Source organism: Coregonus lavaretus (assembly GCF_964263955.1).
Source record: "Coregonus lavaretus genome assembly, chromosome: 39".
NCBI classification, from domain to species: domain Eukaryota; kingdom Metazoa; phylum Chordata; class Actinopteri; order Salmoniformes; family Salmonidae; genus Coregonus; species Coregonus lavaretus.
Genome location: NC_140026.1, coordinates 20,633,756 through 20,656,238, shown reverse-complemented (window position 1 = coordinate 20,656,238; position 22,483 = coordinate 20,633,756). Strand labels below are relative to the sequence as shown.

Below are 22,483 nucleotides of genomic sequence, written 5' to 3'. Positions count from 1 at the left end.
TGGCCATTCTACAACCGCAAAAGAAGGAGGACTGTTTATTGGAATATTCACACAGTGGAGTGTCATTTTCATCCCCTATTGGTTCACAACCACACACAAAACATGGTGTGTAGTATGACAGTGCATAAATAAATATTAATCAAGTAAATCAATTAATCATGTGAAGAGCCTGATGTGAACTAGCCTGGTGCCAGACCTGTTTGTGCCGTCTCGCCTACTCCTGTGGTCACTGTCGACAATACAGCCTAAAGCAGATCTGGGATCAGGCTAGATGTGAACTGTACCAGAGGCTGCAAAAGGGTGAAGTATAAACTGCTTATAAATGCAAAAAAATCAAAATGTAACACAGTGAATTATTTTTCTGTTCCATCTAACAGCGGAGCATTTTATGCCCTTTCTTTCCTATCTTCAAATACAACAGCTGGTGCTATATTGGTCTAAGACAGTGGGGTATTCAAAGTCTGTGTCGAACTGCAGTGGGGTCGCCACATTTTTGGGGGTAAGATTACAGATTATTGTATGGGACAATTTACAAACGTTTTTGAGAACGATAACTTGAAAATACAATTTTATTGAGTAAATGTATTGTGGATGGTTGTGGATGTAAAAATCATAATGTACAGATTTTAAGGTTGTCATTGGTTTTGGGGTGGGGTTGTGAGAAATTATTGTGGAAAAAATGGGATCCCCGCTGAACAAAATTGAATACCACTGGTCTAAGACAATTCTATTTCGTTCTACTGACTTGGATTACATCATTCAAACAATAAATACAACTATTTTTTAGTTCTGTGCCTCATGACACTCATAGAACTGCTATGATTTAAATGGTGTGACGTTAAGTACGTTCTACTCAGAACACATTTTCTTAGGTAACACTTTACTTGAACTCTCTGTTATAAGCTTATAACACCTTGTGAAAAATTATACTGCATGTTGCTCGTCCGTCTGCTTTTGGCTTCACCAAAGGGGGATCATTCACCCAAGACAACTTAAGTTGGGGAGCACAAATGTAGTGTTACCTTCTCTTCGAAAAAAACAAAAACAAATCACACAAGAGACTAACATACATGATAGCAATCATTTAAGCTACCTCCAACTCAAGTCCTTCACATAATTTGTAAGAAAAAGCACTTCATATCAAAATCAACATTATTTGGATATTGACCAATGTTTTTTCTTTATATGTCAATATAGTCGCCATCCAGCACAGTTTAATACAACTTATCCAATCGCAATTAACCAGTGCAGTTTTGTAAACAGTATAGCGATTTTAGCATACAGGATTATATTGATAATACCAATGGTCTGACTTCATCTCTTCAGCTAATCTAGGTTAATAGATTCCTATGACGGAATGGAAATAATGTATAGATGCATACATGTACAAATGTATAAGTATGAATAATAAAATGTTGTATGACGTTTGATATGCATCACGATTAGCAGCTCTAACTACCCGATTAAACAATCCCTAATGGATTCACACTGAGTGCTTAAATGAGCGCAGGAACTGTAAATCTGCCTATCTACTTGATATCACTTATTGAGGGTGTATTCATATAAAACAAAATAATGTATACAGATGTGCCATTTTGTAAATGTGCCAAATTAACATAGACCTTTGTGCCAGTTGTCATACTGTATGGCATAAGGATTCGTGAGTAGGCTACAATTGAATCCTCATGTCTTAAGTTTTGTAGTGATACACATAATTGGATACTTAAATGTATACACCTTCAACTAGTGTCACCATCAATGCTCCTCAATAAAAACCGGTAACATATCTTACTGCAGTATGGAAGTCCTATGCAGATTATCCCCCTTCATCCTATATCACCCACTATCCAACTGAAGCAGCATCTAAAGAGTTGTAGGGTGCATCTCAATTGTATTTCCTTGTGTCCTCCTCGCTCCCTTCTCAAAACGCATTGGAGGAGAAGGTCCGAGGGTAGGAACCTCTGACATTCTCCTCCAATGCCTCCTTCCAATGCGTTTTGAGGAGGAGAGAGGACACGAAGAAACAAGGAAATACAATTGAGATTCACCCACAGAATCCAATTGGTCTCTGTACACCTTCACTATAATAGTTCACCATATTCTCGACCCCTCTGTGATTCACACAGTTTAGTAACTGAGCTACACTTCACTACATCCTCCCACTCCCACACAGCTTAAGGTACTGTTGTTGATTCTAGTAAGGCTAATGTCTATGGAGTTTTAGTAAGAACGCCCTTTGGGTGTAGTGGTGACGCCCCTCGGCCAATCAGACGTCCCCGTCCTCAATGCGGACCAGCTGCCTCTCCAGCATCTCGATCCTTTGGCCCTGGGCCAAGACCACTGAACGCAGGGCCTTCACCTCCGCTAGCACCTCGCTCAGCACCTCCTCCTGGAGCGGGGGGGAGGGATGGATGGATGGATGGGGCGAGACGGAGGTTAAGAGGGAGAATGTAGTCACATACATGTTAACATCCTAAATCCACAAGGCACTACATAAGTCTACTCAACACTTTTCTGGCACTTCTATGTCCGTACTCATACCTACTTCTCTAACCTCTTATTCATACCAAAACTGAAGAAAACAGACCAAAACACGGAGGGACAACCTGAACTTGACCAATAAGAAACTCTCATTCTTGTCGCAAAACGATTGCACTAGTGAATACACCCCTGCTATGCCTACTGCTATACCCTCTTTTACCCAAACTCCATTCTCACCTCTCTTTTCACCCTATCGGGTGCTCCTTCTCCTTGAGTGACCCTCTGCTGCACCACCCCCACCCCCTCGCTTTCCGGCTCCCTGGTTGTTGCGGTGGGCATTGCGGCCTGCCAGGGGACTGGGGGAGAGTCCGTCCCGGAGCCCTGCGGCGACAGCTTTGGCTTGTTCCGGAGGGTGTCCCTGTTCTTGGAGGGGGCACCCACGTAGCCCCCGCTCAGAGAAACCAGCAGGGGCGGGGCGTCCTGCCCGGCAATCCAGTCCTCAGCCAGAAGGGAGGGCTCCACGCTGGCCGTGTCCGGGTACAGGTCCCCCTGGAACAGGTCTGACTGAGGGGGCAAGAGAGGGAGGGGGGTCACAGGGAGATCGTTTTGAGACAAACTCGGTCAAGCGCGACTGGTTCCAATATCCACATTAGCATGCCACTTAGTGTAAAGCAATGTTTTGGGCATGCTAGTAAGTGGTGTGCTAGTATGGCCATTTGAACATAGTCATAAATGAGGAAGGCCTCTTTTCAAATTGTGTGCAAGGCAGCTTACCTTCCGTGGTACTGTCATAGAAATGGGCTCTACTTTCCTTTCGTGCAGTTTGTAGAACCTGCAATGAGAGAGAAAGAGAGAAAGAGAGAGAAAGAGAATGAAAGAAAGACAAGAGAGATGATTTACAGTGGGAGGGCATGAAAGAGGGAACGTATGAGGGGGAAAGGAGGGGTGACAAAGAGAGCAAATACACTGAGAAACAATTCAAGTAATTCACCTGGCAATCTCACACTTGTTGACATCCACGCCCCTCTTGCTGAGAAAGCCTGCTCCTCGCTGGGGCTCTTTACTGCTGTACAGGCTGAGGAAGTGGACATAGGGCGATTCGTCCGTCACCTCAAAGTACCGGATGGTGCAGTCCCCCTGAGAGTGATCAACAGATAAACGGGGCTAAACCAAACATCCGGTGGGGGAGATCTGATCATATGCCGCCAGCTGAATTTGTTCTTGAAAATGTTGTCGGAAATGGGTTTACTGTACCTTTCCACACAGGTAGACCATGTTGGTGTCAGGGTCATAGTAAGGGAGGAGAACCCCATTACTGGTGTCCATCTCCTGCACTGCCATTGGCTCAGACATATCCCTCTGCAACACACAGATACAATCATTAGAACATCTGGTCAGTGTGTGTAGCGAACCCCTCAGTGCTGCGTCAAGGGAAAATAAACAGGGTTGACCTGACCTGTATTGTCATGATCCCTGAGCTCAACACTCTCCTCTACCACACAGTCAGAGCATAGGTTCTGAGGCGTCAATGTCCCATACACTCCCATAGGACTCTGCAAAGTCCTGTTTATGAAATGTATCCATCTATCCGCCATACCGTATCCCACAAGGCCAGCTGCCTCTCGCTCATGCGGCTGAATCCTGTGGTCAGGATCTTCCCGTCGGAGAGGAACACGGCCCTCATGGGCCGGGTGCCGTCATGGACCTTCTCTTTCACCTGAGACACACACAGCAACATCACAGGTGTTATAAGGGAAGGTAGAGTCAATGTCAATAAGTCATTCTATGTACAGCCAGTAGACTGTAGTTCATGTAGACATATCAAATATGCTGTATTTACAAGTGCTGATTAGCTGCATCCAATTTAGCAAGGCAAAGGTCGCTTTCTTTCATAGGAAGGACATTATGTGAACAAGGTGGTGCTTATTTGCTTTGGCCTGCTGTGTGTTCTTGAATTTCTCCTTGAAGGATAATAAGGGACGTTTTATGGTATTTGGTACTATTCATTTTACTTATTTCAATTCATTTGCATGCGTGTCATACATGGGATAGACAAGATGTACCTTGAGGACGGTCCCCCGTCGCGGGTCGATGACACGCAGCGCCTTGTCCTTGCACACGGTGCAGATGGCACTGCCCTCCCGGTTCCAGCTCACGCTGTAGATCAGGTCTGGGTGGGCATCGGCTATCTGGTACACCAGCTCCCCCGTGCCCACGTCCCACACGCACACCAGGTTGTCACAGCCTGAGAGCGAGAGAGAGTTGCATCAGTCAAAAACAGTCGTAAACACAGAATCTGGGAAAGCACAGACAAAACTAAGTTCACAGAAGAGGGTTAACACGCACGCTACCGAGCTTATTTTACCAAAACGTCGATCTCAATAAATGTGAAGTGGTCAAATCATGTGTGCAGGAGTTGTCCTTTACTTTTGATTTGATTTTTAAGAGTTCACAGATATTAAAAACGCAACATCGTTGTATGGACCAAAATAAATATGTATATGCAAAACATTCAAATAATCAAAAGGATACACAGAGACGTAACATATAAAAATGCAGACAAACATACAACTACTGGCACAGACGAAACGTATAGACATACCATTCTAAGTAACACAGACACATACAGTTGAAGTCGGAAGTTTACATACACATTAAAACTTGTTTTTCAACCACTCCACACATTTCTTGTTAACAAACTATAGTTTTGGCATGTCGGTTAGGACATCTACTTTGTGCATGACATATGTAATTTTTCCAACAATTGTTTACAGACAGATTATTTCACTTATAATTAACTGTGTCACAATTCCAGTGGGTCAGAAGTTTACATACACTAAGTTGACTGTGCCTTTAAACAGCTTGGAAAATTACAGAAAATGATGTCATGGCTTTAGAAGCTTCTGATAGGCTAATTGACATCATTTGAGTCAATTGGAGGTGTACCTGTGGATGTATTTCAAGGCCTACCTTCAAACTCAGTGCCTCTTTGCTTGACATCATGGGAAAATCCAAAGAAATCAGCCAAGAACTCAGAATAAAGACCTCAGGAAGGAGACGCGTTCTGTCTCCTAGAGATGAATGTACTTTGGTGCGAAAAGTGCAAATCAATCCCAGAACAGCAGCAAAGGAACTTGTGAAGATGCTGGAGGAAACAGGTACAAAAGTATCTATATCCACAGTAAAAACGAGTCCTATATCGACATAACCTGAAAGGCCGCTCAGCAAGGAAGAAGCCACTGCTCCAAAACCGCCATAAAAAAGCCAGACTACGGTTTGCAACTGCACATGGGGACAAAGATCGTATTTTTTGGAGAAATGTCCTCTGGTCTGATGAAAGAAAAAAAATAGAACTGTTTGACCATAATGACCATCGTTATGTTTGGAGGAAAAAGGGGGTTGCTTGCAAGCCGAAGAACACCATCCCAACCGTGAAGCACGGGGGTGGCAGCATCATGCTGTGGGGGTGCTTTGCTGCAGGAGGGACTGGTACACTTCACAAAATAGATGGCATCATGAGGAAGGAAAATTATGTGGATATATTGAAGCAACATCTCAAGACATCAGTCAGGAAGTTAAAGCTTTGTTGCAAATGGGTATGAAAAAATGTATGCACTCACTAACTGTAAGTCGCTCTGGATAAGAGCGTCTGCTAAATGACTAAAAACGTAAAAATGGGTCTTCCAAATGGACAATGACCCCCAAGCATACTTCCAAAGTTGTGGCAAAATGGCTTAAGGACAACAAAGTCAAGGTATTGGAGTGGCCTTCAGAAAGCCCTGACCTCATTCCTATAGAACATTTGTGGGCAGAACTGAAAAAGCGTGTGCGAGCAAGGAGACCTACAAACCTGACTCAGTTACACCAGCTCTGTCAGGAGGAATGGGCCAAAATTCTCCCAACTTATTGTGGGAAGCTTGTGGAAGGCTACCCAAAACGTTTGACCCAAGTTAAACAATTTAAAGGCAATGCTACCAAATACTAATTGAGTGTATGTAAACTTCTGACCCACTGGGAATGTGATTAAATAAATAAAAGCTGAAATAAATCATTCTCTCTACTATTATTCTGACATTAAAGTGGTGATCCTAACTGACCTAAGACAGGGAATTTTTACTAGGATTAAATGTCAGGAATTGTGAAAAACTGAGTTTAAATTTATTTGGCTAAGGTGTATGTAAACTTCCGACTTCAACTGTACATAGACAAATCAATTGCTTTGAAATGTTGAAACCTTCTGATGCCCTCTTGAAGGATACTCAGTTTCACGTTAACCTTAACCACATTCTCCTTTAAACGTGCAGCACATGCTGTTAATTGCAAGGCAGGAAAACACGGTCTGTCATGGAACACCTCTCCAGTATGTTTAAAACTGTCCTTCAACTCTCACTGTTTACTGACTACTACATACTAGCTTTCTCTGGAGGTCCAATGTTCAACACATGAGTGACTAGTACTACATGCTAACCTGACTCGTTGCCAAGCTATGTCCCAATACTATCAGCATGTCTATTTACAGTTGTGACTACATGCAACACCTCCCCCCCCAAAAAACTAATGTCCTCTTTCTCAGACTACGGAGCTATTATACATCAAAATAAAAGTCCTTGCATGAGCAGTCTCACATTATCATGACTGGTGGTGACCAAAGTGTGTCACACTACTATCAATATGTCTAGTCTACCTTTCCTTGCAGCTTAAACCACACACATTCATTGACATAGGAGGCATTGCTTGTGAATAGTGGCCTGGATAGTCCAAACTGGCAGGCAGACATACACTGTTTAAGGTGCAGACATTGTCCTCTGCCATGCGTTGCCAACAACGCTCTGACTTATGACAATGAGGTGCAGATAGATTAAGTTACCTGCAGTTAGGAGGACATTGAAAGCTGTCGGGTGCCAGGCTAGGATTCCCACCCGTTTACTGTGGCCCTCCAGTGTCACCACGGGCTCTGTCATTGGTCCAGTCAGCCCTCCATCAGGGATCTGCCACACCTTTAATAGACAACACAGCCAATAACAACACTTTGTTACAGGGGTAGAGCATACAGATGACCCTCCCTCCCGTCAGCATGCATCTGCTGATCTGCAGCATTTTCAACACAGATATACCCTCTTGATAGTAGTGTATTTATCATAAGGCCATCATAATAGTATCATATAATAGCGCATCTGTTATTTCCCCTTTTTAAACACTTATGACTATTCATTCAGCTTTACGCCTCAATCAACGCAAAGGTCTGGACAAGGGTTGAACCTTTGATCATAAATAATAGTGAGCCGCTTAGGGTTGCAAAGCTACTGGTAATTTAGCAAAGTTACCGGATGAAAGCAGGTTCACACTGAGCACATGTGACAGACGTGACAGAGTCTGGAGACGCCGTGGAGAACGTTCTGCTGCCTGCAACATCCTCCAGCATGACCGGTTTGGCGGTGGGTCAGTCATGGTGTGTGGTGGCATTTCTTTGGGGGGCCGCACAGCCCTCCATGTGCTTGCCAGAGGTAGCCTGACTGCCATTAGGTACCGAGATGAGATCCTCTGACCCCTTGTGAGACCATATGCTGTTGCGGTTGGCCCTGGGTTCCTCCTAATGCAAGACAATGCTAGACCTCATGTGGCTGGAGTGTGTCAGCAGTTCCTGCAAGAGGAAAGCATTGATGCTATGGACTGGCCCGCCCGTTCCCCAGACCTGAATCCAATTGAGCACATCTGGGACATCATGTCTTGCTCCATCCACCAACGCCACGTTGCACCACAGACTGTCCAGGAGTTGGCGGATGCTTTAGTCCAGGTCTGGGAGGAGATCCCTCAGGAGACCATCCGCCACCTCATCAGGAGCATGCCCAGGCGTTGTAGGGAGGTCATACAGGCACGTGGAGGCCACACACACTACTGAGCCTCATTTTGACACATCAAAGTTGGATCAGCCTGTAGTGTGGTTTTCCACTTTAATTTTGAGGGTGACTCCAAATCCAGACCTCCATGGGTTGATAAATTTGATTTCCATTGATAATTGTTGTGTGATTTTGTTGTCAGCACATTCAACTATGTAAAGAAAAAAGTATTTAATAAGATTATTTCATTCATTCAGATCTAGGATGTGTTATTTTAGTGTTCCCTTTATTTTTTTGAGCAGTGTATACATGTACATATTGTCCATTGGTTTCTAGTGGATAGACCATATGTTTCAAAAGAAAATAGCCTAATTAATGAAAAAAATAAAACCTAATCAACAATGGCATTATTTTCAATGAACTCTGCAACTAATAACTTTTTTTTTTTTTTTTACAACTGCCACTAGTTTGGCACCAAAACATTTACAACGAAGACATATTGACATAGTAAAATAAATAAAAGTATGTAAACAAATATATAAAGGATACCAATGGTATTTAATATGTTGATGGTTCATATTTAGGATAATGTTCTACAGCTTTGTCATTCTATTTTTGATCTTGTTGATTATTTTGTATATTTTACGTGATAAGGCCACACAGAGGGACAGAGATAATTACAGACGCCTGAGATAATCTGAAGTATCCAAAAAGGCCACTAGATGTCATCTGATACAATTCCCCAAAACACTTTAAAGTTACCATAAATTCTGGTAGTTTACTGCTAAACTTTGAAAGTTTCCAGTAATATACCCTCCCTTTGCAACCCTATAACTGCTTATGTTTCCTTTTTAGAGGGCAGCTACCTTCACATCACCACCTACCTTTACAGTGCAGTCCTCCGAGGCACTGGCGATGACGTTGTCGTCATGGGGACACCACTGGACATCCAGCACTGGAGCTGCGTGTCCACACACTGTGGGTGTGGCCTGGTCAATTCTGCCACTCTGTGGGAAAGAAGCAGGTGGGCATGGTTATCATCATCATCTGATTAGTACAAAACCCTAGGTCAGTGGTTTTCAAATGGTGGTCCTTTATTAGAAAAAAATTACAGTTGGGAGTATCAATGGTGTTATATGCAATTTTACATTACTTTTCACAATGCAAATAGTTTATTATAATAATAGGCCTTTAATCAGTTACATTTGTGATACAATTGCAGGAATAAGATATCAAGATAGGTGGGCACTTTTAGGGTATTGATCCTCATCTTCCATCTGAGAGAGGTTTGATGCCGTGGAGTAGTGGAGGGTATACGCAGGTATATACCATATACCCACTTATTTTTCAGTGGGCATTGCATATACTCACTTCTTAATCCCCACAATGTGTATCAAAGTAGTGTAGTGGAGGTATACACTGTATCAATTAGTAGGGCTGATGGAACAAATCAGAATGTTTAGCTTAAAATGTTGATAAACTATTATTTCTTCACACTTTAGGCGCAGCAATGTGCACAAGGCACCAGGCCTACACGTGAATGTTCCAAAATGTAATGTGCGGGAAAACAGCATTCTAAAATGCACACCGCACATGTGAGCGGTTTCATGGACAAAGATGGAAATATCCGTTCGAAATGTTGAAAGAGGGGAGATCTAAAGATGCAACAACTATCATGGGTTGCTAATATGACCAGGATAATGCCTTTGGCTGCTACACAACGAAAGAAAACCAATAGAACAGGAGAACACATGAGGAAACTCCATCTCATGAGCTACAGAAACACTACTAAACAAGCAACAGTGCTAGGTGCCTGTGCACTTGAATTAAAGGGTAACTACAACCAAAAATCTACATTTCTTAGATTTTTCCCAGACATCAAAAGTGGTCTCCTGATGTGGGTTTGTTATGGACTTTGAGAGCAATAAAAATCTTAAAGCTGACTATGGGATTGATCATTTTAGGTCATTCAGAGTGTATGCGACTGTTTCTCATATAATTTTCACAGGGCACCTTTCCTTTCGCCGGGTGGGCCGTTTGGAAAATTTGGGGAACAATTTGAGTGTACCCACTTCTCCAGGCACCACTGGGTGGATGCTTAACGGGGCTAGCACAAACCTTGTTGAGTGGCATAACTAGGAAGGCCCCTCCTCCGCCTGATTCGATGACGACTGCGGTGAATTTGGGGTTCACAGCGCAGAGGGGCCCGTCCCATGTGACACGGGACACTCGGACGTCATCGATGCAGTGCTCTGCCTTCCAAGCCTGGGCGAAGACGTGCCTGAACTTGCTCTGTCTGACCACGCCTCTTCGGAACGACATGACTGTGAAGAGAGAGATATTGGGAGCGTTCGAGCAGATCACTTTTGTCAATTCGGTGACCATTGTTGGTCACTGCCTTTCAAAGCATCTTGCATTATGGGGATAAAAATGGTCAGACTTTAACATATATTATCGACAGCATGAATTTAACAAAAAGTATGTGATCAAAGGTCATGAACGTGACCAAAGACTGACTGAAACAAACTTTGCCCACAATTCATGTATACAGTGGTTATGTATAAATGAATGTGATATTTTTGGCTCCCTCTATCTTCCCAATTGATTGTACAATATACACATTTTCAGTTTGTGAGTGTGTGATATAGGGGTTGGAGACACATTTATTTCAACATTGTAAATTATTAGTTACCCATAATGCACCCTAAGCAATAACGTGACAAATCTGTTATCCTCTACTAACTATGCAGCCCCATCTCACCTGAGAAATGTATCATGCTTCCAAGACATCTACCTCATCAAATGTACACTGAGTATAGAAAACATTAGCAACACCTGCTCTTTCCATGACATAGACTGACCAGGTGAAAGTTATGATCGCTTATTGATGTCACTTGTTAAATCCACTTCAATCAGTGTAGATGAAGGGGAGGAGACAGGTTAAAGAAGGATTTTTAAGCCTTGAGACGGATTGTGTGTGTGCCATTCAGAGGGTGAATGGGCAAGACAAAATATTTAAGTGCCTTTGAACGGGGTATGGTAGTAGGTACCAGGTACACCGGTTTGACTGTCAAGAACTGCAACGCTGCTGGGTTTTTCACGCTCAACAGTTTCCCTTGTGTATCAAGAATGGTCCACCACCCAAAGGACATCCAGCCAACTTTGAGAACAACTTTGAGAACTGCATTGCAGTCAACATAGGAAAGCATCCCTGTGGAACACTTACGACACCTTGTAGAGTCCATGCCCCAACGAATTGAGGCTGTTCTGAGAGCAAAAGGGGGGGTGCAACTCAATATTAGGAAGGTGTTCCTAATGTTTGGTATACTCCGTGTATATTGAGATAGTCACATGGAAGTGGTGGTTAGAATTCATTCGAATTCTGGTGGGGCTAGTTTTACTTCTTGCAAGTCAGTACTAGGCAAGTGGTAGGCCAATGAGTTCCTAAACTGAGCCATGTTCTTTTAAGAACAACCTTAAGCAGGCTACAATGTCAAGAGTCAAGCTTATAAACAAACAGTATTTTTCAGCGAAACCCCTATCAGCTCAAAGTACACGATATGGAACTGACTAACAAAAACGTGTTTATTCAGTTAGTCAGTAACATTTAATGAATGTTCATGCTGGGGATAAGGAAGCAAGTAAACAACCAAATTCCCCCATACTGTGAGTCAGTCAGTTCTAAAATGAACAGTCAAGGCTGGCTGGACAAGAGGGCATGATCTAACACAGGGAAGGGGAGTAGTGTGTGTGTGTGTGTGTGGGGGGGGGGGGGGGGGGGGCTAATTCTATAGGCCTATGCAGGGTGATACCCAATTCTTTACAGTTGACGCTACAGTATAATCTAATCAAGGGTGTTAACATATGTTACATTCCAAAGTAACGGATTGATTGTAAATTATAATAACATGACGAAACGTTGGCTTGCATCCTAATCATTTGAACGTAGGAATGTCTGTGGGAGTGGTAGGTGTAGTTTGCAAATAGATTATCTGCACAATGCACATTATCATCAGCGTCAACATGAATTGAAAAGAGGGGTCGGAAAATATCCATATAAGGACACAAAATACAACTAAGGGAATGAATGTCACAGACGACAAATTACCTAAGTAGTCTACATGATCGAGAAGAGGGTCGACAATGTGTGGTTAAGAGATTAGGCAAGGTAAATACAATAGCAAGATGTTTTACAAAGAGAAGGACATATTTTTTCCATTACTGTACCTCGATTTCAGACAACCTCTTAATTGGAAAAGATAAAAAGGCCAAAACTAGACCGTGACAAGAGGAAGCCAATACAATAATCCGCCACCAGCAGTAACTTAATCCTTTGCTATGTTGGAGAGACGGCTACACAGCCGACCTACCACGATGGCAGGAAATAATTGTTGTAGATGATTAAACACAGCCAGGTGATTGATGATTTGCGCTCAACAAAAACAAACACGCGCAGCGCACAATCCTGATGCAAAATTATTGCCCACCCGGTTGCTTCAAAATTGCGTATCTGTGATGCAATATTTAACTTGAGCAAGCATGTCAAAAGATTCGTAAATGAAAATGTAGACGAAGACAAGGGAATGGTCACCGCGAATGATGGGCGTGCGACGGAAAAGATGCTGATACTACGCACTCCGTGTTGGAATGATTAATGTTTGGAACAGAAATTCTGACTTCCGCCCCTGGCAGGATATAGTGGATGTAGCCAGAGAGGAAGAGGCGAAGCGAGAGAGTTTACTCCGCTCAAAATCTGTCCACGAAATAAGACCACGAAGTGAGGATGTTTTTAATGGAGGTCAATGAGAGAGTGTCGAATTTGGTCAACATAGTTTTGTATTGCTAATTTGCTACGTGAGGCTTATTTAATGGAATAAAAGTTTCGTAATGTTTAGGTTGTTACAAATGCACTGATATAATTGGACGCACTTGACATTTCGTCAACAAAAAATACAATAAAATAAACTTTATATCGGAGTTTTGCCTGTACGTATCTGCCCTCTCATTGGCTAGAATGGTCCCATCTGATCTCGCCCCCCCCCCCCCTTATCTATTTATCACCCCTATAAATATGATTGTAATTTCATGCTCATGTCCCACAAAGAGAAATGCGCTACATAAAATGACTGTAAGTCGCTTTGGATAAAAGCATCTGCTAAATGGCATATAATTAATTATAATATAAAATAAAATAACTTTGGGCAAAAGGGAGTGCGTGGGATGCTAGCACATAAAACAATGAGACAGATATTTCACCGGATGTATAAATGTGAACCATCAACTTGGCGTTTCCACTCACTACAAAATATGGAATATAGAAGCCCAGTGGCCGGTAGTGGGAGAAGATGGAACGAGATGGATTTTGGCCGACATTCTGCACATCTTCTCATCGATTAAGCATTTGATATCAATACAGATTTCGGTCCCCAAAACTAAAATCTGTTATGAACAGAGTGGACTAAGTTTTGTAGACTTACCCTTTGCCAAAGTTTTAAAAAATCGCGTTGTTTAGAAGGAGTGCAAACAAGAATTGCGTTATTGCACACGCGCACTTTACAGAGTATATATGCAAATATTTTATAGAACGCGCCAATAGGATCTCTCTAGCTTGTGCTTGGCTCTGCCCATCTCCTTGCTTGTTCTGCCCACAATGACTAATTTGTTCCCAATGTTAACGACAGGCAGTGGTCTATCTTGGGTTAGTTGTAAAACTCTTCGATGCTAGTAGTAATTTTATCGCGTGCACCGGTCAGTAAAGGAAAAGGTGGGGCGTATAAATGTAATCTCCCGTGTAGCTCAGTTGGTAGAGCATGGTGCTTGCAGTGCTAAGGTTGTTGGTTCGATTCCTACGGGGGGAAAAATGAAATCTATGCGTTCACCATTGTAAATCGATCTGGATGACAAGCATTTTAGTGAGAGGCCGTTGTGTGGAATAGATTATTGTTTGAGTGTCACATTGTGGATGAAATAGGCTGTGTTTTGTGGAGGAAACGGTAGAGCATGTATTGATATTTTGTGAACTGTATGACATAGATAGGGAGAGTGTGTGAAAGGGTTAAAAAGGCTGGACGGGGTTGAGGTTTGGGTGGTGTAGTGGGGGGAGGGAAGTGGTGTCAATGCTCTATTTCACTTTCTTAGAGGAACAGGACTAATGAAGATCATTTAATGTAGGTAGGCAATGGCTGGCCTCACACTCCAGTACAATAGGTGGCGGTGTATACGATCCGCCAACCCAATCTCAAAGAAGAAGAACAACAACTTGTTTGCTGTAGGCCGCCGTAGATCATCCAAACACGCTTGCTGCTAAGGAAGGAACAAATGGTTTTTGAGAAGAAGTCTTCGGGTGAGTTTAACCCTCTTTTCTTATAAATAGTTGCTTCTGGTTATAATAGCCTAACTATATCCAGTACATAACTTAAGTACAAGTCACAAAGACATGACAAGTAGTAAGACTAAACAACCGTAGAATTTCGTTTGTCACTTGAGCTTGCTAACTGGCTAGCTAGCTAAGTGGCTAACCGGCGGTGATGTGTCGGTAGTTAGTATGTTTGACATGCTATACTGAAACATTATAGAGCATCTCTGATTGACAGCCTAAAGCAGACGAAATAAGTGAGAGGAAGTACATGACAACAGAAAGTCACTTTCAGTACTTTTCCAACAGCAAGGTGTATTTGAGCAGGGCTAAAACAAAAGCCTGCACACCCAGTAACGGTCCAGGAGGGTTTAGGCTACTGTTACTATTGCCTTTAAAACATGACACCAGTGTTGACAAAAATGACTTAATCCATAAAACTACAGATATTGGATGTTTTATAGAAAATGTACCCCCTCCCCTCCCCCAGCCCGTGTTGCAGAGTCAGGACAGAGGCGTGTGTTAGATGATGCAACACGCCAGCGGAGGTTAAATCGCCAGCTGGATGCTTTAGAGAAGGACAACTTCCAGGATGACCCTCTCTCCTCACTGCCTCCCACCGGTCCTACCGCCCGCCTACCTGCCTTTAGCGAAGGCGACGAACCTGGTGTGTTTGAATGTGACTGTGTGTGAGGAACACCTTTTAGACCTGCCCAGGGCTACTGTGAGGAGTTGGTTGAGAGCTTTACATACATTTTCCCATGTATACTTCCCCCTTCTCTCCATTTTTTTTTCTCTCTCGCTCATTTTCTCCTGCCTCTCTCTTCCTCCTCCTTCCGTCATTCTTCCTGTCTCTAGGTAAGAAGAAGAGGAAAACTAGAGGCGATCACTTCAAACAGAGATTCCGCAAAAACTTCCAGACTCTACTAGAAGAGGAGGTAGATAATAGAACTAGGACACCTCAAAGGTATCCTTGCGGTGGCAAGCGCAGAAGTGTACCCGCTACACCCCATTTGAATCAGCTGTTAAAAAAAGAAAGAAATGCCACTTATCCTTTTATCTATAAAATGTCTTATACAACTAGCTAAATTTGTTTTATCACTTTACACATTTTATTTGGGTATTCCACCCCTGTAAACATAATTTGTCTGACTTGCTAGTGGAGAAGGAGTCTCATTACAAGCGCATTTTCATCCACATTCCCTCTCCTCGCCGCCTCTCCTCGATTACCTTAGGACGTTTTTCAAAAGGAGGCGAGAGACGACGCAGGATTGAGCAAAACCAAATGAGATTCTCCCCATCTTTGCTGAGTCTAACCCTAACCTGGCCCTGCTGTGTTGTGATTGGCAGAACGTGTCTGAGAGGGAGGAGCCTAACTACCTGTCGGCTGCAGCCCCTCCTTCCTCGCTCCCCCCTCGTCTGTTCTGCTCAGTCTGTGGATTTCCCTCGCCCTACACCTGCTGCTCCTGTGGGGGGCGCTACTGTTCCACACGCTGCCTCACAACCCACAGAGAGACCAGGTAACTCACACTACACACATACTGTTCCACACACTGTATACACACACGCACTGTTACACACGTTGTCCACACACAGAGAGACCAGGTAACATGCATGCATCATGTGCAGACACACATTGAAAACAACACACACACACACATCTACACACACAGTATTGTGTATCAGCCCCACAACCCGTACCCTCACATCTTTCTCTCTCTATCAGGTGTCTGAAGATGACTCTGTAGCTGCTAATCTGATCATATTTGGTCATGCTCACAGAATTTGGATGGTAAACTCATCCACCTGTAGCTATCTAGAATGTTACAACAATACAGGAACGGCACCACGGAGAATTACTAGTGTACCCGAACATTGCTACAATGTCTCCCCAGAGATGCTATGGAGAGAAGGCTACCAGAGAACAATGGGGAACACTGCTAGAACGTTACAGCATGCACACAGTGGCATAGCACTGTGCAGTGTGAAGTTAGTGTTGTGGAGTAAGACCTGAAGGGGGGGGGGACAGGAAGGAGAGGGATGGGTTTGTGTCGGATGGTGTGTAGTAAGGGGGTATCTTGGGCCCATGCATATGTCTCTGTCTGTCTGTCTGTCCTGCTGTGATGATTCATTAAACATGTTTAGATATGACTCTGTCTGCTGTCCTTTATGCTTTAGCTTAGCCTCCTGTATTTTGTCGTTTGTGTGTGTGTGTGCGGGCGGCTGTGTGTCTGCGCGGAGCATGTTTGTGACTGGTGGGTGTACCCTAGTCCAGGTTTGTATACAGATGTTTGTTTTTGGGAGGAGTGTTCCTAGAGGGAACAACAGGTTTTACGCTTATTCACTTCCAGGAGGATGAATAAAAGAACTGTATTTTCTGAAACCATTGCACAAACACACACACATAACCTTCTGCATAACTGACTAAAGTCTAGCAGTGGTTGAATATATGTTAATGTTTTGCATGTACTGGATAGGCTATACAATTATAGGTGGGGGTGGGGGGGTCAAGTGGTAACCAAGGGCAACAACCCCTGAACCTCGAGCTGTAAAGGACGTCAATTATTAATGTGCGCGGATGGAGGAGAAAGAGAGCGTGAAGGGTAGCGCTGAATTTGGCACAGACAGGACGTCGGAGTGTGTGTTTTGGTGTGTTTGTTGTAGCCTATTGACAGCACTTGGGAGTGTCAACGAGTGAAAGCTGCGCGTGCATCGTGCGTTGTGTGGATGACTGGGCTAGGCTCGGTATAATAATCGGTTACCTGTTCGCACAGCAGACTTTGCCCGGTGAGGGAGTGTGTACGGAAATTTAGTAACAGGCAGCTGGCAAGCGAATCTAGCAGCGGATCGGGGACGCCTCGAGCTGTCAAGCGCGAGCCGATCGCTGAAGCGCACCAGGTGAGTAGGATGTAATGAATGGGTGTAGCCTATGGGTCGTCCTTTTTAACACAGATCTAGGATCAGATTACCATACCCAAACCCTAAACCACTATGGGGGGATGGCAGAGACCGCGGGCAGATTAATCCTTCTGATCCTAGGATCAATGGCTCGTTGATCAATACGCACAATAAACTATAGGCTACCGCTGTCTTTCATTTCCGCCGGGTATAGCCAAATAACGCAGTTTTCACCGAGCTCTGAGAAGAGAAGCATAATTTGCGTGTTTATTTTCGATTTTTTTTTATATTTATTTGACGCTGAAAATCTCCTTCAACGGTGGCAATAGGCAACGCTGTGATTGGCCAAGCTGTGTTCTCTGAGGAGCGCAAGGCTCGTATTGGGTAAGAGGTGTGTGCACTGCACAGATTGTGTGAATATGTTTTGTGTGTTTCTGTGTGCAGGGTAATAGGCTAGATTCCCACTGATACTGCTGCTGCCATGGAGAGGAGGGAGGTAAGATATCGGAATATTTGATTGTGATGCACAATTAAACAGCATCCATTGCAGAACGTCTGCTCTTACCCCAACCCGCCTCTCTCTCTACCTCTATTTCCTTCTCTCCTCTATCTCTCTCGCTCTCTTCTTGTTCTTCAGTATCCAGTCAGAGAAGTCCTCATCATTCCGATGACATTGTCGACGTCACCTTCGCCCCAGGACTCAGTTCGACCCCAAACCCTTCCCCTCCAGCCCTCTTCCCCTCCTCCCCCCGTCTCCTCCCGTCCTCCTCCTCCACTTTCTCTCTCCAGTCCCCAGCTCCAGGCTGAGTTTCTGAGGAGAGCTCCCAAAGCTGCCTCCCCCGACAACGACTTTGCTAGACCCCAAATCCTTCCCCTCCAGCCTTCTCCCCCCGTCTCCACCTCTGTAGCCTCCCTTCCTCCCCCTCTTTCCTCCACTCCTCCACCCCTCTGTCTGTCCAGTCCCCAGCTCCAGGCGGAGTTTCTGAGGAGAGCTAGCCGTGGTCTCAGAACTGTCTCCTGCGACACCGACGATGTCCTCACTTCCCCCAGCTCCCCCCTGGTCTCACCCTTTACCTCCACCACCACCTCCCCCCTTACCTCCCCACCTCAGCCTCTCTCCCCCACCTCCCCCTTTAACTCTCCACCACAGCCCCTCTCCCCCTCCACGCCCACTACAGAGGGTGAGTGTACGTTTTCGAACAGTGTCATGGTGTAGTACTGATAGTATAGTCTGAGTAATGTGTTGCTAGTCTCTCTCCACTTCTCAGCTACTGAGTATAGCTAATGTAGTAGCAGTCGTAGTAGTAGCAGCAGCGTTGTTGTTGTAGTAGTAGCAGCATTGTTGTAGTAGTAGTAGTAGTAGTAGTAGTATAATAATACAGTAGTAATGTGTGTATGTGTCTCTCCAGTAAAGAGCTGCTGTGTGTAGTGTAGTGGTGTACAATAATATTTGTGTGTGTGTGTGTGCAGGTCGCGCTACTCGCCTTTCTCTCTCCAGTCCTGAGCTGCTGACGGAGCTGCGTCGGTCTCAGTCCCGTCCTATGAAGCACGTCTCCATCTCTAAAGGACTCACCACTGTCTTCTGTGGACGGGGCAGGGGCGTAACGGTAAGGTGTGTGTGTGTCTCACACCACTGTCTTCTCTGGCAGGGGTGAGGACAGAAAGTATTGGGGGATGATGTGAGAACTTACCTACTGTGGTAAATATAAACCGCTCCCCCGTCTCTCGCTCTCTGTGCACCAGACTCCTAGCTCTGCCCCTGCCTCAGGAGCAACCAACCAGACACTCCGCTCAGACTCCACGGCCAATGGGAGAAGACAGGCGGGTCCCAGGCTGTCCAATGGGACATTGCGTTAGACTAAGTTAAAGTGCCTCTGAGGAAACCATCTGCTGTATAGTGTCAATGTTATTGATATTCATGAAAACCAGTACTGTGGCCCTCCAGGGCCTGGAGTTGAAAACTGAATATGATACATGATCTATACTGCCATGTGCCAACAATAAACATGTTACACATTAACATCATAGACACAATGCAAACTAACCGACAGACTTACACACACTGTAACTCTTCATGTAAGACATGGAGAGCAATGTGTTGAGCTGAAGTATGCCTCTCTCTGGAAAAAATAAAATGTATCATAACACACTTGTTTGTCTCAGTATTGTGGGTGGGTGTGGGTGGGTGGGTGTGGGTGTCACATCCCTGATAAGATCCAACACATAGCCAGAGTCCAGAGACATCATGAGATACAGGGACAGCATAACCTTACCTGCTCGTGTGTGTGTTGGCTGACAGGTGATGTAACAGTGGTTGAGATAAAAGCCAAAGGTTATAGGTCAAGTTCAGAGTGTTCCAGGGGGTGTTGCTTAAATAGGAATATTATGTTTACCGTGTTTAACATTAGAAAGAGACGGGAAAGGAAAACAGTACTAAGAAAGAGTGTAAGAGGCATAGAGAGTACAGGAAGAATGAGAAATGACAGAGAGACAGCAGAGGGAGAAAAAGAGAGGGAGAGATGAGCTATAGGTAGAGAAATACAGAGTAGGCGATAGCCGTTTACTACCAGTTAGATTTGCTCACCATCCGAATTTGTCTCGGTAGCGATTAACCTGGGGACGAGGTTAACTACCGGTAAGCTATGTGAAGGGTGGTGTTCATCAGGACAGTACCTGTCTGTGTAGACAAGATGGGACTCTATTAGCGACTGCAACACTACCTGCTGCTGGCCTCCATCATGGCTCTGCTGCTCTTCCTCAGCTCCTTCTGGCTCCCTGAGTTTCCACTTTAACCATAGTGTTTAGCTGAAACTGTTCTCCGTGAGGCTCTTTCTCGCTGCTCAGGTTGGAATGTGTGATTCTGAGACCTCCTGGCACCCCAGTCTAAGTTTCCATTTCTACCGTCCAAAGGTGAGTAAATACACACACACACACACACACACACACACGTGATATTTAGTCGGTAGGAAAATGTATTAATAATGTAGTTATTAGTTATATTTGAAAATCATTAGTGCAATTGATATTCTAGTGTAAAACAAAGTGAAATATTTTATTATACAACTGTGAAGATACATAGGAAAAATGATGTGATACCTCTTTTTTTTTGTGCATTCCTCTTCTCCGCCTCTCTCCTCTTCTAGCCGGAAACCCCTGTTATTCCAGATGCAGGAGAGGTGCAGAGTGGGGGACAACAGGGTGACGGGTGTAGTGTTGGGTTCCGTGGCCCCCTCTCTAGGTGTGTCCAGGTCAACAGTTCCGGGTGTGGCGTCTCATGTCCCACCTGACCTCTTCCATGGCTGCACACTCTGACAACGTTCTGCTGGAGCACCACCTCTACAGCTGGGACGAACTCATCAAGTACGACGAGTGTGTGTTTGTGTGTGCGAGAGAGAGAGAGTTTTTATAAGGGGGAACACCTTTTAAACTTGCCATGAATGATATAGTGAGGACTTGTTAGGTAAAGGGCAGATACCTGCCCTCTCACTCTCACACACACACACACACATACACACTCACCCTAACCTTGCCCCTGTTCCCTAGGGATGCGTACACCATGGCCCTGGCCCACCGTTGATCAGCAGGGCGGCTGAGTTGGTGTTTGTAGCGCTGCCAGACAGAAGACTGTTCCTCGACATAGTGTGTGTGAGCAAAGAGGAGGAGGCTGGGCCGGTGCTCAACATTGTTATGAGAGAAGTACACACATGCACACAGAGCGTACTGGAACAACACAACATGATGGAGCTGCCCTAGACAGACACGGACAGACAGAGACACAAGACATAACCTGCACAAACTACACTGAGTCTACAAAACATTAGGAACATTAGGAGCTCTTTCCATGACATAGACTGACCAGGTGAATCCAGGTGAAAGCTATGATCCCTTATTGATGTCACTTGTTAAATCCACTTCAATCAGTGTAGATGAAGGGTATGATGCAGGTTAAATAAGGATTTTTAAGCCTTGAGACAATTGAGACATGGATTGTGTATACTGTATGTGCCGGAGGGTGAATGGGCAAGACAAAATATTTAAGTGCCTTTGAACAGGGTATGATAGTAGGTGCCAGGCGCACCGGTTTGAGTGTGTCAAGAACTGCAACACTGCTGTGTTTTTCACACTCAACAGTTTCCTGTGTGTATCAAGAATGGTCCACCACCCAAAGGACATCCAGCCAACTTGACACAAATGGAATGCTTTCGACACCTTGTAGAGTCCATGCCCCAACGAATTGAGGCTGTTCTGAGGGCAAAAGGGGGTACAACTCAATATTAGGAAGGTGTCCTTAATGTTTGGTATCCTCAGTGTATACTGTAGAGACACACAGCAACTCAGTTAGTTAAGCCTACAGTATAAGCATGTTTACAACTGTATATGTAGAACAGCCCTTCTATACTATCCTATCCCTAGAATCCCTGTTTTATGTCAGTGAAGTGAAAGGAGTGAATGAACATGTTATTTATTCACAATTGTCTGTACAGATGTAGGATCTTAATTTTAGCCAGTTTGCTACAGCAGGAAAAGAATCCTGCAGCAACAGGAAATGTGAATTATTATGTGGATTATAATTAATGGACATTTTTGTAGGGGTTGATACATTTTTCGTTAGGGCAAATCAAGTCTGCAATTTCTAAATGGAAATTACAAACTTGAAGCTCTTAAACTCACTAAAAAATACACTACAAGTTTGGATTTCCTGCTATGCAGGACAATTCTCAACAACAAAAGTGTGATCAAATTAAGATCTGTATGTTGCACTAAAAAGTGACTGTTTCCTGTATATTCTTTTTTAAATATCCTAGATATCTCAAATGCATGATGTTACAGGTTCCTTGCATGTCCTTATTTTTTTTATATAAAAATAAAAATAAAAAATCCATTTAGCTGACGCTCTTATCCAGAGCGACTT

General features: G+C 44.1%; 3 protein-coding genes and 1 long non-coding RNA gene across 5 annotated transcripts; 2 read left to right on the top strand and 2 right to left on the bottom strand.

Annotated features, from left to right (window-relative positions):
- Nucleotides 1–19: 19 nt before the first annotated feature.
- Nucleotides 20–19,153, bottom strand: LOC311113225 (coronin-1B-like). 2 transcript variants are annotated; one of them, XM_084156430.1, is made up of 11 exons: nt 19,056–19,153; nt 10,437–10,642; nt 9,203–9,325; nt 7,349–7,478; nt 4,545–4,726; nt 4,079–4,198; nt 3,736–3,840; nt 3,473–3,618; nt 3,256–3,313; nt 2,719–3,045; nt 20–2,389 (listed from the first exon to the last, which is right to left on the bottom strand). In XM_084156430.1, exons 2-11 carry the CDS (start codon nt 10,638–10,640, stop codon nt 2,267–2,269), a joined length of 1,518 nt encoding a protein of 505 aa, XP_084012556.1. In that variant the 5' UTR covers nt 10,641–10,642; nt 19,056–19,153; the 3' UTR covers nt 20–2,266. The 2 variants fall into 2 exon arrangements, with proteins under 2 accessions (XP_084012556.1, XP_084012555.1); XM_084156429.1 differs by lacking the exon at nt 19,056–19,153 and adding an exon at nt 12,546–12,967.
- Nucleotides 14,533–16,823, top strand: LOC311113229 (zinc finger HIT domain-containing protein 1-like). Its single transcript, XM_084156436.1, has 5 exons — nt 14,533–14,661; nt 15,164–15,340; nt 15,532–15,611; nt 16,024–16,193; nt 16,400–16,823. Exons 1-5 carry the CDS (start codon nt 14,637–14,639, stop codon nt 16,419–16,421), a joined length of 474 nt encoding a protein of 157 aa, XP_084012562.1. The 5' UTR covers nt 14,533–14,636; the 3' UTR covers nt 16,422–16,823.
- LOC311113227 (uncharacterized protein) lies at nt 17,239–19,714 on the top strand. The gene is made up of 5 exons (XM_084156434.1): nt 17,239–17,571; nt 18,016–18,067; nt 18,209–18,752; nt 19,042–19,178; nt 19,315–19,714. Exons 2-5 carry the CDS (start codon nt 18,053–18,055, stop codon nt 19,426–19,428), a joined length of 810 nt encoding a protein of 269 aa, XP_084012560.1. The 5' UTR covers nt 17,239–17,571; nt 18,016–18,052; the 3' UTR covers nt 19,429–19,714.
- Nucleotides 19,335–21,341, bottom strand: LOC311113230. Its single transcript, XR_014610997.1, has 4 exons — nt 21,097–21,341; nt 20,668–20,913; nt 20,292–20,468; nt 19,335–19,404 (listed from the first exon to the last, which is right to left on the bottom strand). It is a non-coding gene; the product is annotated as an uncharacterized lncRNA (long non-coding RNA).
- Nucleotides 21,342–22,483: the final 1,142 nt, after the last annotated feature.

Excerpts from the sequence above, each read along its gene's own strand:
- LOC311113225 (XM_084156430.1), bottom strand. The coding sequence starts at position 10,640 with ATGTCGTTCCGAAGAGGCGTGGTCAGACAGAGCAAGTTCAGGCACGTC. Across the intron at positions 9,326-10,436 it reads TAGTTATGCCACTCAACAAG|AGTGGCAGAATTGACCAGGC; the intron begins GTTTGTGCTAGC and ends TCTTTCCCACAG. Across the intron at positions 3,841-4,078 it reads AGCTGGCCTTGTGGGATACG|AGGGATATGTCTGAGCCAAT; the intron begins GTATGGCGGATA and ends TGTGTGTTGCAG.
- LOC311113229 (XM_084156436.1), top strand. The coding sequence starts at position 14,637 with ATGGTTTTTGAGAAGAAGTCTTCGG. Across the intron at positions 15,341-15,531 it reads TAGCGAAGGCGACGAACCTG|GTAAGAAGAAGAGGAAAACT; the intron begins GTGTGTTTGAAT and ends TCCTGTCTCTAG. Across the intron at positions 15,612-16,023 it reads AGACTCTACTAGAAGAGGAG|AACGTGTCTGAGAGGGAGGA; the intron begins GTAGATAATAGA and ends TGTGATTGGCAG.
- LOC311113227 (XM_084156434.1), top strand. Across the intron at positions 18,753-19,041 it reads CTCCACGCCCACTACAGAGG|GTCGCGCTACTCGCCTTTCT; the intron begins GTGAGTGTACGT and ends GTGTGTGTGCAG. Across the intron at positions 19,179-19,314 it reads GACGGGGCAGGGGCGTAACG|ACTCCTAGCTCTGCCCCTGC; the intron begins GTAAGGTGTGTG and ends TCTGTGCACCAG.